At 43.7% G+C, this 15,858-nt stretch overlaps 1 protein-coding gene across 2 annotated transcripts in view; it reads right to left on the reverse strand.

Annotated features, from left to right (window-relative positions):
• washc5 (WASH complex subunit 5) overlaps positions 1 to 15,858 on the reverse strand; it is an 81,581-nt gene that overhangs the window by 43,435 nt on the left and 22,288 nt on the right. For both annotated transcript variants that reach the window (XM_080193851.1, XM_080193852.1), the window contains 4 exons: positions 14,021 to 14,148; positions 9,652 to 9,781; positions 7,513 to 7,625; positions 1,684 to 1,850 (listed from right to left, as the gene is read on the reverse strand). In XM_080193851.1, coding sequence (XP_080049977.1) covers positions 1,684 to 1,850; positions 7,513 to 7,625; positions 9,652 to 9,781; positions 14,021 to 14,148 — 538 coding nt within the window. The remainder of the gene's footprint in view (positions 1 to 1,683; positions 1,851 to 7,512; positions 7,626 to 9,651; positions 9,782 to 14,020; positions 14,149 to 15,858) is intronic.

Raw genomic sequence — 15,858 nt, forward strand, 5'->3', positions numbered from 1 at the left:
CTTACCTGGTTAGTTCTGCCCATTCGGCTAAAGTTGTTTTGTGGAACGAATTGCATTTTCCCAACCCTAATTATGTTTTGTGACAAAGATAAAGGTGACAACAATTTCAAGCTTTGTTAAGATTTGAAAATTGATTTTAAAATGTTGTTTGGCCTTTGTCATGGTCGGGTTGGGGGCAGGGCAGAGGGAGGGAGAAAGAAGGTGCCAGGAAAAAAACTGAGACAAAAGGAAACAACAATGAGATGGCACAAAATTGAGGGCCGAAGGGCCTGTGCTGTGCTGTAACGTTCTACGTTCTTAAAATTGATTCTGCAGCAAGAACAGGACACAACCTCCCCGGTTTGGTGGTCAGCAACATAGAAGCACAACAGGGAACACATGCTGCTTAATTGAACGTGTTGAATCTACAGACAAAAGCAAAATACTGCAGATACTGGAATCTGAAACAAAAATAGAAAATACTGGAAAATCTCAGCAGGTCTGACAGCATCTGTGGGGAGAGAATATAGCCAGCGTTTCACGTCCAGATGACCCTTCGTCAGAGTTTTGTACAGAATTGGGTGCAGTTAAGCAGGTGATACAGTTGGCCAACTTTGAATTGGCAGCCACAAATCGGTAAGCTCAAATCTGTGCAGCACCCACTGAAACGGGGCCTATCAGCTCTCACACAGTCCTGGGAAATACTAATCAAACAAGGGTGATTCAGAATGCTCTTTCAGTGAGGCAGTGCAGATCTGATGGGGGCCGAATGGCCTGCTTTCGCCCTGTAAGCATTCTGTGAATCTGAAATGACTGACAACGTGCCAACTATACGAAGAGCGCAACAGCCCGTTGGGCTAAGACCCAAAACGAAGACAAACTGAAAGCTTTCGCACACTTTGGAAAAGAAAGAAAAAGTGAAAAAGAGATCATTTTAATTACCCTAATAGTTTATTTGGTCATTTTTTTGGCAGGTTCTCCAGACTCTGTTGCACTGGATGGTGGGGTTGATACCATGACCCATATCACAAGTGCATAACCTCACCAGTTCCCTTAAGATAATTCGAACGCACTCCAGCAGACATTGCTTCAGGCACAGCAGAGCACACAATGGTGAGCATGAGGTATCAACGGACTATGTCAGCAGGAAAAGGTATTCAACACTCAAGCTGCAGCTTCACCTAGGCAGACTATCCACTGGAGAGGCAGAATGGGCTTAACCTGTTCAGATCTAGCAACTGAGGATATCCCAGATGCCTTTAATCCAACTGAGGATTTTTACACAATTACAGGACTGCTATAGAGCAGAAGGCCATTCAACCCATCGTGCCTGCACTGGCTCTCTGAAAGAACAATTCACCTGCTACCACTGCCTCACCTCCTCCCCCTGCCTCACCTCCTCCCCATTTCAAGTTAATGGTTCAATTGCATTTTGAATGCCTCGATTAATCCTGTCTCTACCATACTCTCCAGCAATGTATTCCAGATTCTAGCTACTCACTGCCGAAAAAGGTTTTTCCTCCTGTCGCCATTGCTTCTTTTGCAAATTAGCTTAAATCCGACCTCTCTTGTTCTTGATCCTTTCAGACACTTTTTCCCTACCCACTGCGATTTGAGGGTAACCTTTGGAGTTTTACATAAACTTGTAACACTTAAAATGTCAGGATTTCAGCATCTCCCTCGTGATCTTAGAATGATCCTTACCTGTCAATAAGCTGCCAGGCATATGACAAGTCGCCTATAATCTGCATGGTGATGAGGACCTCCTCTTTAATGTTGATGGTGCGAATCATCTGATGGAGAAACTTGCGGGTGTCCGCCAGGAACTGGCAGATCTGCAAATTTGATTCCAACTGATGAAATTCTTGGACCTGTTTCAAGAAATTACAAGTTATTAGCATTAGCATCATACAGGCAAGAGCTATCTAAAAGTTAACTCTCAAGAATGCTAATATCTCAGCCATGCCTCTGATTCTATCATCAGGCATGCATTTATATAACTTCGCATCCTTAAAAGGATTAATTTAAAATCTACTTATATTTACAACGTGTCTGGTTTCTGAGGATGCCACTAAAATTGCAGCATCTTTTTTTTAAAAAAGAAAACTTTCATCTTAGCTGAGAGACAAAGAGGATGATTAATCTTGGAAGCTTGAAGCTTTTCCCAGAGGGGAAGAGTCAATTACTAAGGGGCATAGGTTCAAGCTACAAGGGGTAAGATTTAAAGGAGATGTACGAGGCAAGTTTTTTTTTTTACACAGAGGGTGGTGGGTGCCTGGAACTTGCTGCCGGGGGAGGTAGTGGAAGCGGACACGGTAGTGACTTTTGAGGGGCATCTTGACAAATACATGAGTAGGATGGGAATAAAGGGACATGGTCCCCGGAAGGTAGGGGATTTTAGTTCAGATGGACGGCATGGTCGGTGCAGGCTTGGAGCCTGTTCCTGTGCTGTAATTTTCTTTATTCTTTGAAAATGGATGAAGATCTTCAGGGGCTAGGTTGAATATTCCAAATTCACATATTTTCTTATGCTGATCATCACAGCAACTAATTTGAGAACTGACTTTGCTATAGAGAGGCCTTTTATAAATAACCAGTATACTTCTGCATTGTTTGAAAAAGAATGCGAGAGAAATCCATATTGATTTTGACTCTATGATTTGCACGGTACCAGGGTAGCAAATATTCATGACCAATAGACAGGTAAAGTTGCATTCGACATGAGTCCAGTTACAGATTAATTTTTCAATTTATGTATGTCAATTTAACCGTTCTGAAACACTTTTAGCAAGGAGCTTAGCTAGTGCTCACATTCAAGCTTAAATGACAGAATACGACAGTGCAGAAGAGATCCTTCAGCCCATCATATCTGCACCGACGCATGAAAGATCCAGATCTGCCCAGCTAATCCCACCTGCCAGCATTCGGCCCATAGCCTTGAGTGTTATGGCGTGCCAAGTACTCATCCAGGTGCTTTCTGAAGTATGTGAGGCATCCTGCCTCCACTACCCTCCCAGGCAGCGCATTCCAGGCTGTCACCACCCTCTGGGTAAAAAAGAGTTTTTCCTCAAATCCCCCCTAAACCTCCCACCCCTCACTTTTAACTTATATCCCCTCATAATTGCCTTTTCACTCAGCTGTTCCTTATGCACTCTGTACACGCCCCTAAATCTTGAGCATCTCAATCAGGTCGCCCCTCAGTCTTCTCTGTTCCAGAGAATACCGCCCAAGCCTATCCAACCTCTCTATATAACTTTAATGTTCCATCCCAGGCAGCATCTGGTAAATCTCCTCTGCGTCCCCTCCAGTGAAATAATGTGGCGACCAGAACTGCACACAATACTCCAGCTGTGGCCTCACCAAAACGCTATACAACTCCATCATGGCCTCTCTGCTTTTGTAATCTATACCCCAATTAATAAAGGCAAATATGGCATATGCCTTTTTCATCACCTTAACCTGCCTTTCTACCTTCAGAGATCTATGGGCACTCCCTGTAGCTGTGTGCATAAGGCAGGTGACACTACCTTTGATACTATAACTTCAATATTAATTCCCCTCCAACACTTCCCCACAATGGATGGTAAACATGTTTTTAATGTGTAATATGGCACCCCATCCCTCCCAAAAAAAAACACGACCTGCATTTGAGTCATCAAGTGTCCCATCATGGGGAGACACAAAATGTCATTCACATATGTAAATTGGGATCCAATAGCACAATGGGAGCCCAATTTAATTTTAATTGCTACCACATGGATTTTCCAAGACTTGGGAAATCCAATGTGGAAAGGGTAGCAGTTCCACAGTTTAAGTGCCTTTTCTGTAGGCCAGGATGAGCAGACATATTATCCATTGTACCTTAAGAAATCTTTCAGTCACTCAGGCCATCCCTTACATCTGCCTTGCTTTGGACCCCCATATGTTCAAATTTTTAGCCTATCCACTTCCTGATTAATGGAGACTGTTCCCAAAGGTACCTGCTTCCTGTCACTGGTTTTCACACCTGACATCTGGCTGTCCTGTCAGATTAGCCAGCTGCCAGAAGGTAAATTGGATCAAACAAGGTTAATGGGATCATGCAATTAAAATTTAGCAGAACCTTCAAATCCTTGGCCTTGATGGGTTTTGGGCTGCTATTGACATGCCGAACATTTGGGCTTAGATGTAATATAAAAGAGGCAGAAAATAGTTGTGGAATGAGAGTAACTTTCTTCAGACTCTTCCCCACTACCTGCCAGCCCCAATTCCTGCACAAATACCAGGTTGAAACCACAAGTGTGAGATGTGAGCAGCTGCCTTGCAATATTGCAAAGATTGTGGCAGTGGTGTCAAAGGGTGGCACAGTGGTTAGCATGCTGCCTCACAGCGCCAGGTACCCGGCTTTAATTCCAGCTGTGGGTCACTGTCTGTGCAGGGTTTATACATTCTCTCCGTGTTTGCGTGGGTTTCCTCCAGGTGCTTCGTTTTCTCCCAGTTCATTGTTAGAGATGAATATAAAATGTGGAAAACATAAAATTATGACTGAAGAAATAGAACTAGGATCTTGTAACTATACAACAGCAAACAGACATAGTTTAAACAACACAGGATGGGGCAAGGATGAGGGGGAATGAATGTTATCTCATGAGAACAAACTAAGCAGGACAGAAACCTACGATTCGGCATATTGCCAACCCACATTATGTAAACAACTGTGGTTTTAATCACTAATATAGGGTATGAAAGTTGCTGAGGCTAGACAGAACTATAGTCAAGGACTAAGAAACTGCCTATTGTGTCGGGATAACACCAGACGTGCAGTGTGAAGTAAGGCATGCACGTCACATCTTGTAGGAATGTAAAATGTCCAGATTGTGAAACAAGATATGTTGTTTCTGCAACTGAGTATATTTTCTAACTACAGGGGGATAAAGGTCACTGAGATGGTAGGGACATCAGCAATTAAGTTAGCAGAAGACTGGATACAGTCGGTCTGAACTGGCCTTGTTAACAGTTCTCCAGGGAACATTGATAAGACAGATGAATCTCATGAGAACTAATCAAGTAAGGATATTGAAACAACCCTACAATATGCACTCTTGCAATAACAGGAAAATATGGTTAGAGGGGAGCAGAGGGGCTTGGGACATGAGCCAAAATACAGCACAACCTGTGGCTAGGGGCACCTTGAGCCAATAGGGGAATGACAACACAAATGGGATAGGGACCACCAATTAGGGGAGAACAATGTATTGTGTAATTGATTAACATGCTTGTAGAAATAGTATAAAAAGCCTGCTTAAACTCGATGTAAGGTGTGCCTATCTTTTGGACACCTGGTCTTGCAAGAACGTTAAATAAAATATCTTGCTCCTTCGGAACTTGACTCGACTAAATTGTTTGACTGTGAGCTGCGTTTCTCACAAGCGGTTAGCATGCTGCCTCACAGCGCCAGGTACCCGGCTTCAATTCCAGCTTTGGGTTACCGTCTGTGCAGGGTTTATACATTCTCTCCATGTTTGCGTGGGTTTCCTCCAGGTGCTTCGTTTTCTCCCAGTTCAAAGATGTGTGGATTAGGTGGACTGGCCATGCTAAATTGCCCTTCAGTGTTGGGGGGGGGGAAACTAGCAGCATAAATATGTGGGGTCGCGGGAATGGGGGGGATCCCATTCCTGCAACCCCACAGCATGAATCCTGGGTGGGATTCATGTTGGCGCAGGCTCGATGGGCCGAACGGGATTCTATAATCGAGCAGTAGAATTTGGATTACTTGATAGCACTTTATATAAATTTGTCAACTTACAACAACAAGTACATGTGTGAGACCATTTAGAAAACAGGATTTGAAAACTTTTGTCTCATCTTCTCAGCAGCTGAAATAATTTTATGAAATAAGTCAGATGTGTTGTAGTACTGTAACTGAGTTGGTCATTAGCACTTCTCTGAAAAAAAAATCTCCCCTTTCTCTTCCCTTGGAGATGTTTTAAAGAGTGTTGCGAAATCCACTGATCATTATGTCCCAGGCGCTGAGATTGGAACATTAAAGGTACAAGATGTTCCAATGCTTGTGACATTGATTCTTACCTAGGTCATAACAAGGCTTGTTGGAATGTTTTGGTAGGTCACCTGATCAGTGAACAGTGAGTTGAAATCAGATTTTAGTTGGATAGAAACACACCCCAGATGTAAGCTACCAGAAACAGGGGAAAGGACCAGATGCCAGAGTTAGGAACATGAGAAACTGCCTCCAATTAAAGCAAGCTGCAGCAGAGAATCATAGAATCCTACAGTGCAGAAGGAGGCCATTTGGCCCATCGAGTCTGCACCGACAACAATCCCACCCAGGCCCTATCCCCATAACCCCATTTACCCTGCTACTTCCAATAATCTACTCATTCCGCGACACGAAGGGGCAATTTAGCACAGTCAATGCACCTAACCTGCACATATTTGGCCTTTGGAGGAAACCCATGCAGACACGGGGAGAACGAGTAATCTCCACACAGTGACCCAAGCCAGGAATCGAACCCAGGTCCCTGGAGCTGTGAGGCAACAGTGCTAGCCACTGGGCCACCCCATGAACAGTTCTAAACAGGTACGAAGGATCGACAAAGACAAAGATAATTCTGAGCTGTCGGTACAGAAGTACACCTTGGGAGCAGCAAGGATCCAAAATTGTGCTTGGAAGGGGAAGCTTGAGTGTGGTCGGAGATCCAGGAGAAAGGAATCTCAGAAGATGGAACTGGAATCCTGTGAGGTGTGTCACAGCTGCATCCATCCCAAGTGGGAGATTTTTTGGAGAGAATTCCCAAGGGAGATCTCATATGGAGATTGGACATCCTTGTGAGAAAGACAAAGGCTGAAGTTCTCCTAAAGACTAAGTGCTGTCCCCAGAAGGAAGACAGGTGAGGCTCCCGGCTGAAGTTTGCAATTCAGCCCCACTGAGAAACGGTTTTGAGCCTAGAGAGATTCTTACTGAATTCTCTCATACTTAGAATAGTTTTTGGAGTGGGGATCCAAAGAAGGCCAGCTACTCAGAGATCAGGGCACCCTTTTTAAAGTGCACCCCAATCTCCAGTCAACCATACATATCCCACCCCCCCACTTGCCAATTAAGACCACCACCCCTCCCCACCCATTTCATGGTACCAGGCCTCCCTGCCCCCCACTCACTGGTGTGAGCACCATCCTCCTTGCAAGTGAGCAGTACCCACCTGTGGCATTGCCAAAAGTTCCCCCACCCCCATCCATCCTGCAACCTCAGGAGACCCTTCCCTTCTGGAGCCCCACCATGTTCCCTCTCCCTCAGCCGCCCGCCAATGACCCCTTTTCAGGAGAACCACTCCCCACCCAAATCAAGACCTCTCTTTCCAGTCTCCCATTGGCACTGCCAACCTGGTACGCCAATGCCAATATGGTAGTGAAAGATTGGTACTGTCAAGGCACTATTACCCAGCCAATTCCCCGACCAATAGCATTTTAAGACGCCTCACTAGATTTCCGTTCAAACTCATAGACTTAATTTTTGTTCAAAGTCCTGACTGATCTCACCTCTTCCAAAGCCTGGATTAACTGCACCGTCTTCCTGCCAGCTGCAGTGGAATCTTCGTAATTCAAGGAGGAAATCTGCTTCGAAATCTCCCTGAACCAGGCCTGCAGGTTCTCTGACATGCAAAATAACAAAAACCAAAGGAGTTTGAGAGGATATCGATTATGCTGCATCGCCAAACGCAAACACCCACCACATATCACAGCCATTCAAATCTTCTCCCTCTCTGATCTGCATGCGTCACAGAGCTCCAGCAGGTGAGAGGGAAGGGATCGACTCCCAAGACAGGACAAGACTAAACCAGCCACTGGCACGTATGGGGTTAAATTGACCACCAGCTTTCCCTTTGGGCAGAAGCAAATTGAAGAATACACACTCTTTATTCTTCTTCCCCCCACCCCCAACTCTTTCCCCCTATTTTATCCCCTTTCCTTACCTTTTATTTCCCTCTGCTTCCCCCTTCCCACTTTTCTCAATTTAATCTCTCTCCTACCCTTCTCCCTGCCCCCACCCCCAACATTTTCATCCATCACAGTTTACCCTCTGATTTCAGCCTCTCCGCTGTTTGACCATTCACACCCTTTATTCTTTCTATGGACTGCATTAGCAGCCTTGCCCCTGGTTTCTGTGGCTATGACTCATTTTTCATTCCCTCATCCTCCAGTCTAAGTATCTCCTACTTTCTATGCCTTTTAGCTTTGACAAAGGGTCATCTGGACTCAAATCACCAACTCTTTTCTCTCCTTACAGATGCTGCCAGACCTGCTGAGATTTTCCAGCATTTTCTCTTTTGGTTTCAGATTCCAGCATCCACAGTAATTTGCTTTGATATAGAAAAATACACAGCCCAGGTTGGGCCAATAACCACTGGAAATCAGAAGAATGGGAGGTGATCTTATTAGTCACATTCTGGATCCTGAAGGAACTTGACAGGGTGGGTGCTGGGAGGATGCCTCCCCTTGTGAGGAAGTCTACAACTAAGGTACGCAGTTTAAAAATGAGAGGTAAGGACTGAGATAAAGTTATTTTCTTTTTCTCAGGGGACATTAATCTGTGGAATTCTCCTCCCCAGAGAGCAGTGGAGGCCGGGTCATTGAATATATTCAAGGCTGAGATAGATAGATTTTCTGAATGACAAGGGAGTCCAGGGTTATGGTGGTGAGTAGAGGTAGGAGTGGATGGGCAGACAGTTGAGCACACAATTAGCCACAATCTTACTGAATGGAAGAATAGGCTTGGAAAGCTGAATAACCCAGCCACGCTCCTATTTGTGTTTCCAGTACCATCACATGGTAATGTGTCAACACTGGCAATTCGATAGGCAATTGAACATCTCGCTACTGAGTAACTTCACTGCCTATTGAAGGCATTTTTAATTAAAATATACTGCCTGATAACAACATGATATGGAAACTAATTTTTTTAAAACCTTAATAACATTCCAATTATAATGCAGAAATAGAGCACCCTAGAGGCTGATAGAGCGCCCCTACCCCAGAGGGAGAAAGGAAGCGAGAGTGTGCGCGACCCAGAGGGTGAAAGGGAGCGCGCGACCCAGAGGGTGAAAGGGAGCGCGCGACCCAGAGGGTGAAAGGGAGCGCGCGACCCAGAGGGTGAAAGGGAGCGCGCGACCCAGAGGGAGCACACGAGATGGTGAGCGAGAACGCAACCAAGACAGAATGAACGACTGGGGAAGAGAAGCAGAAATGGTGAGGATGAGGGAAAATCCATATTTCTATCTTAGTTCAATGACATATGACAAGAGAGTAGCCCAGCCTCTGCTGAATGAAGATCTGAATTTACCTAATGAAGTGAACAGATAACAACACTCATCACCAGTGCAAGGCAACATCATTGTTTTCTTCGTATTTGGCAGAGAGATTGAATATTTCAGCTAAACCTCGACTAAAACGAATCGCAAAACTGACACTAACAGAACATTAGCTCTGACAAAGGGTCACTCTGCCTCGAAATGTTGGCTCTATTCTTTCTCTACAGATGGTGTCAGACCTGCTGAGACTTTTCAGCATTTTCTGTTCTTGTTTCAGATTCCTGCAGCCGCAGTAATTTGCTTTTGTACTGAGAGAATGTGGCTGGATATTTCACACATCCATGATGCAATCTGAAAGTTAAGCACCTACCATTTTTTTCCACTCGGGTGAGAGGCTTTACTCCAGAAAACACCTCAGCCAGTTCAGTCATTCTCTCAGACCCTTCTTTCTGATAGCTTTCCCACTTGGCTTGTTTTTCTGACAGCATTTGCTTAAACATCTGGAACAATAAATGAAAGATGTGTCACTGAATAAAAGATTTAGTACCACAAAAACAAAAGGGAAACTGGCATGACCATTAAGGAATACAATTGGCCAGGATGGTACGATAGACATATTGTATTCATAGATTCCTACAGTGCAGAAGGAGGCCATTTGGCCCATGAAGTCTGCACCCACCACAATCCCACCCAGGCCCTCTCCCCATAACCCCATGCATTTACCCTAGCTAGTCCCTTTGACACCAAGGGGCAATTTAGCATGGCCAATCCCACCTAACCTACACATCTTTGGACTGTGGGAGGAAACCGGAGCACCCAGAGGGAAACACACGCAGAATGGGGAGAACATGCAAACTCCACACAGACAGTGATCCAAGCTGGGAATCAAACCCGAGTCCCTGGGGCTGTGAGGCAGCACTGTGAACCACTGTGCCACCGTGCCGTCTATATGGACTTCCAGAAGAAAGAGTTGACTAAGTTTTGCGCCATTGGCAAGAGACGAAAAGTGCAAATAATTGAGTATAACCTTGTAACACCAGTTGGTAACTGGTCAGAGAAATGGGGAAAGGGAATGCTAGTTGACTGACATAATGTGAGTAGCAGTGCCCCTAGGGATCTGAACCGAGGCCTCAGCTTTTCACTAAATACATTTTATTTATTAAATTGCTTGGGTGAAGGAACAGAAGGTTCTATATCCAAATTTCTAAATTAATGGGGAATAGTAAATAGATGGGAGCAAGAAGTTACAAAGTGGCCTGAACAAATTAAACAAGTAAACAAAACCATAACCAACGGAGCCTCAACTTGGACAGTCGTAGGACATGCACTTCGGATCTAAGGAAGACATCAGAATATTTTCTTAATGGTGAGAGACTAAAATCTATGAATTTAAAGATTTCAAAGAATCATAGAATCCCTACAGTGCAGAAGGAAGCTATTTGGCCCATTGAGTCTGCACCAAACACAATACCATCCAGGTCCTATCCCCGCAACCGTACCTGCCAATCCCCTGACACTAAGGGGCAATTTAGCGTGACCAATCAATCTAACCTGCACATCCTTGGACTGTGGGAGGAAACCAGAGCACCTGGAAGAAACCCATGCAGACACGGGGAGAACGTACAAACTCCACTCAGACAGTGACCCGAGGCCAGAACTGAACCTGGGTCAATATGAGGCAGCAGTGCTAACCACTGTCCCACAGTGCCGCCCATTTGCATGTCCCAGATTCATAAACCACCAAAAGTAGGTGTAGAGGTGCAAAAAATGATCAAAAAGGTGAATGGAAAGATGATCTTTAACCCAAGAAGATTGGAATACAAAAACGAGGAACTGCAAGGAGCAATAGTTGGACTTCATATGAAGTGCTGCGCTGTTTTGGGCGCCGTACCTCAATGGGCTGTGATATAATCCAGATTGAAAATTATACCAGGGTTTAGGGGGTCAGATTATAAGGACCAGTCACATAAATGTGGTCTTTCTTTCCTGGAGTTTAGAAAATTGAGAATCAAATTAATAATGATAGAGGGGATTCAATCAAGCCAATACAGGGAATCCATTTCCTCTGGTAAGGGAATGCAGAAGAAGGCAGCACAATTTAAAAAGTTCAAACCTAGCCATTTAGGAATTAAACACATGAGCATTTTCTTTAAATGAAGGGCTATGGAGATTTAGAACTTGTTTCCTCTAAAAGTGGTGGACGCCAGGACAATTGCATTTTCAAGACAGTGATTGAAAGATCTTTGTTTAGCAAAGGTGTACCAAATGGTATGGAGAAACGTGGGCAAATGATGTTAAAGCACAAATCAGCCATAATCTAAGTGAACAGGACAGAATGCCCAAATGGCTTACTCCTGTTTTATGTAGGGTTGTAAGGGGGTCAATGAGATCAGAGAAAAAGTGCAAAATAGAAAGAAATTTTTTTACTTTAACCTAAAGCAAAACTGCCAAGCTGGACATCTTATTCCATACATATTGGAACATATTCCAAACTGTACAGCATAACTGTGAGAAGGCAGAGGGGGTTACAGGAAGTCCTAGAGAAATCATATAGTGTATGAAACAAAAGCGAATAAGTTTACAAATACAGCACTTTATCTCAGGACATTTTAAACTGCTTACGTATAGAGTAACCTTTTTCATTGCTTTGACAGTAAACATGACAGCCAGTTCCATACACAATCCCATTAACAGCCAGAAAATGAATGGCCATGTTACCCCTATTTGGGAGGTTGGCCCAGTCCCAAGGAGTCGCTTTGTTCTTCCTCAAATTGTGCTGGTGGCTATCTGAATCTAGACAACAAATAGACAGGTCATCAGGTGGACAACTCAGAATGGCATCTCCAACACTGCAGCACTCCCATAGTGCTGCATTGGAGTGTTATCATAAATTATGTACTCAAGCCCTGAAGTGGGACTTGCACAATCTTCCAACTCAGCGGTGGGATTCCTATCAATTGATCCAAAGTGCACAAGATGCCTCACATTTTAAAACAATTGTGTTTCCTTTTTAAAATCAGTTTTGTGGAATTAATCCTGTACAGTACCTACATTTCTGTTTTTTAAAGGATCCCAACCAGTCATAAAAAAAAGAGATAATACAATTTCAAGATGGTAAGCATCTAAATCACATCTGATAAAATGTCTAATGTTGCCAATTACAGAACACGGAAAGCACCAATAAATCTTAGTAAAAGCATTGATCACACGACAGAAAGGGAATGGCAAAATGGAAATTAAATGCTCAGTATATTGAAGTGTCAATATTTCCCCAGAGGCACTCAATGAATACAAAAATTTTATTCTGTGTGGACAGAATAGATCCTTTGGATATATGACAAGCAACAGGAGAAAAAGGGACAGTTAAGATTGATTTCAATGAAGAATTCCCTTGGCCTTGCCATAACTTCACCAAAAGTAGTGGCAGAAATTGGGTTTACACTGAATTTCCTCAAGAACTCAATGTCCTGACAAAGTGCATTTAGCTTTGCATCCTCTGCATTCCATTCACAACTGCTCACCATTATTCAGATGGTCAAAGCTAGTCAGGATATTGGATCAGGAGGCGGCCATTTGGATTCACAAGCCAATTCCATCATTTAATTCAATCATTTGGTTGATCACAGAATCCCTACACTGCAGAGGCCATTCAGCCCATCAGGTCTGCACCGACTGATAGAATTTCGTACCAGGCCCTCTCCTCCACCCTATCCCTATAAACCTACATATTTCCATGGCTAATCCATTTAACCTATACATTTTAGGACACTAAAGGATAATTTACCTTTCCCAATCAACTTAATCCGCACATCCTTGGACTGTGGGAGGAAACAGGAGCACCTGCACTGACACAGGGAGAACGTGCAGATTCCACACAGTCGGTCACCCAAGGCTAGAATCGAATCTGGACTCCGAGCACTAGCCACTGTGCCATCCTAGATGGTTCTGTCATCATTACCATCCTTGCCCAAAAAATCTATCAATCTGGGAAAAAGAGTTCCAGATTTCCATTACCCTTTGTGTGACAAAGCATCACCTCTGAATGGCCTAGTCCTGATTTTAAGGTTAATCTTGTTAATTGTATAAAATTAAGTGTATACAGGAGAGGAGTGGTCCACTTATGAGAACATGACATTGTGTACATGTAGACACTTGCTCCTTCAAGGAGCTATCAACTTGTTAATTAGTTAATTTGTTTTATTGGTTAACAGAAAAGAGTATAAACAGACACTGCACAAAGGCTGGAATATATCATCAGCCCCAGGAATGTTAGTTTCATTTGAAAAAATTCCTTTCTAGATTTTGTTTTAGTTGAGAACCCCCTTTAAAAGGGGTTGTTAATAAGTTATTTTGTTCATTTGAATGCATTGAAGAGAGACCCAGGCAAATATTCATTCCTGAGACAAGAGTTCAAATCCCATTCTAGATGCAGGGGGAAATTAAATCCAATTAGCATAAAGGGACACTTACTGACACTGGTGGTTGGTTGTTGTAAAGTTAGGAGCTGTACACTTGTAACATTTCACATTGGGAATAAATCTAAATCCAAAACTGAGAAAAGATTGACTCCTGGTCTCCTCCTTCACGACTGACAGAAGTTAAACAATTCTCCCTTGTTCTCCACTCTCTCACGAGAAAACAGCTACTCTTTATCAGCTAATCCTTTAATGCACTCCTAGCAAGTTCCGGAGTGTTATTATTTATGGAAACAAAAATCAAGAAAAACAAAAGTAGCATACCTCCTTCAAAACAAACTCAAACTGAGCACTGTCCAACAAAAGCTGGAAAAGGGTTTTGGGATTGTATTTTGAGTCGATGAAAACCTGATCCTTAATCTGACGCAAACGTTTGTTGTTTGGATCATACACTGTAGGAAAAAAAAGGAAAACAGAAATGTATTCAGGCAAAAAAGTCTAACCATCTGGTTTTGACATTCAACAGCATTACCAATGTCAAATCCCCACCATTAATAACCTGGGAGTGACAACTGACTAGAAACTTAACTGATCCAGGAGAAATTTCTTCACCCAGAGGGTGGTGAATGTGTGGAATTCACTACCATCAAATGTAGTTGAGGCCAAAATGTTATCTGATTTCAAGAAGAAATTAGATGTAGCTTTTGGGGCCAAAGGGATGATGAGATATGGGAGGAAGGGGGAAAATCAGGAAATTGAATTTGATGATCAGCCATGTTCAAGATGAATGGCTCAAAGGGCCGAATGGCCTACTTCTGCTTCTAGTTTCTATGTTTCTGTATGAATACTGTGGCTACAAGAGCAAGTCAGAAGCTGGGAATCTTGTGGCAGTAACTCATTTCCAGACTCCCTAAAGTCTGTCCCCCCCATCTTAAAAGCGCACGACAGGAATGTGATGGAACACTTCCCACTTACCTAGACAAGTGAAGCTCCAACAATATCATTCAAAAGGCTCAAAACTTTCTTGGACTAAACAGCTCCCACCACCTTAAGCATTCACTCCCTCCACCACCAACATACAATGTCCACCATCTACAAGATGCACTGCAGCCTCTCTCCAAGATTCTTTCAAATTGCACCTCCCATACCTGTGACCATCATCTAGAAGGACAAGCGGCAGCACATGCATGCAAACATCACCGCCTACAAATTCTACTCTGGGCATGCGCCAACCTGACTTGGAACTATACAACTGTTCCTTCAGCATCACTGAGTCAAAATCTTGGAACTATCTACGCTACCGTGAGAGTACCTTTGTCACATGGACTGCGATGGTTCACGGAGACAGTTCACTGCCACCATCTTCTCGAAGGCAATTAGGACTGAGTAATAAAGGCTTGGCTCGCCAGGGGTGCCCACATCCCGTGCATAATAAGAAAACATTGACTGAAAACAATGGCTCAGTGCAATGCATAGAGAAATAAAACTGTGACCGCTTTGCATTATTTGAGAACTGAAGTCATCAAGATGAACTGATTCACAAAGTAGGTTACAAAAATGTTTTTTCATAAAGCGAGGCTGGATAGGCTAGGGTTGTTTTCTCTGGAGCAGAGAGGACTGATGGATGGCCTGATTGAGGTGTTCAAGATTATGAGGGGCATGAACAGGATGCATAGGGAGCAGCGGTGGCCCTTAGTCAAAGAGTCAGTCACGAGGGGAACGATGTGAAGGGTGGGAGATTAAGGGTAGATTTGATGCAAAACCTTTTTACCCCAAGGGTGGTGACAGTCTGGAATGTGCTGCCTGGGAGAGTGGCGAAGGCAGGTTGCCTCACATCCTTTAAGAAGTACCTGGATGAGTACTTAGCATGCCTTAAGGCTATGGGCCAATTGTTGGTAAGTGGGATTAGGTGGGCAAGTCAGGGCCTTTCATGTGTTAGTGCAGACTGAATGGACCAAAGGGCCTCTTCTGCACTAGTATTGTGTGATTACTAGGGTTTCATAAAGCCCCGTGTGAATCAACACTATAATGAGGAGACAGAGTATTTTCTCTATATTGGCTGCAATGTTCTTTACGAAACTGTTTTTGTCAGCCTTGACCGAACTTCTTTCATTTTCGATCTTCTACTTTCAAGGAGTGGGGTCCCACAACCAGCACGTTAA

This window comes from Carcharhinus amblyrhynchos, chromosome 8, assembly GCF_965287045.1.
Source record: "Carcharhinus amblyrhynchos chromosome 8, sCarAmb.v2.hapA, whole genome shotgun sequence".
In the NCBI taxonomy this organism is placed as follows: domain Eukaryota; kingdom Metazoa; phylum Chordata; class Chondrichthyes; order Carcharhiniformes; family Carcharhinidae; genus Carcharhinus; species Carcharhinus amblyrhynchos.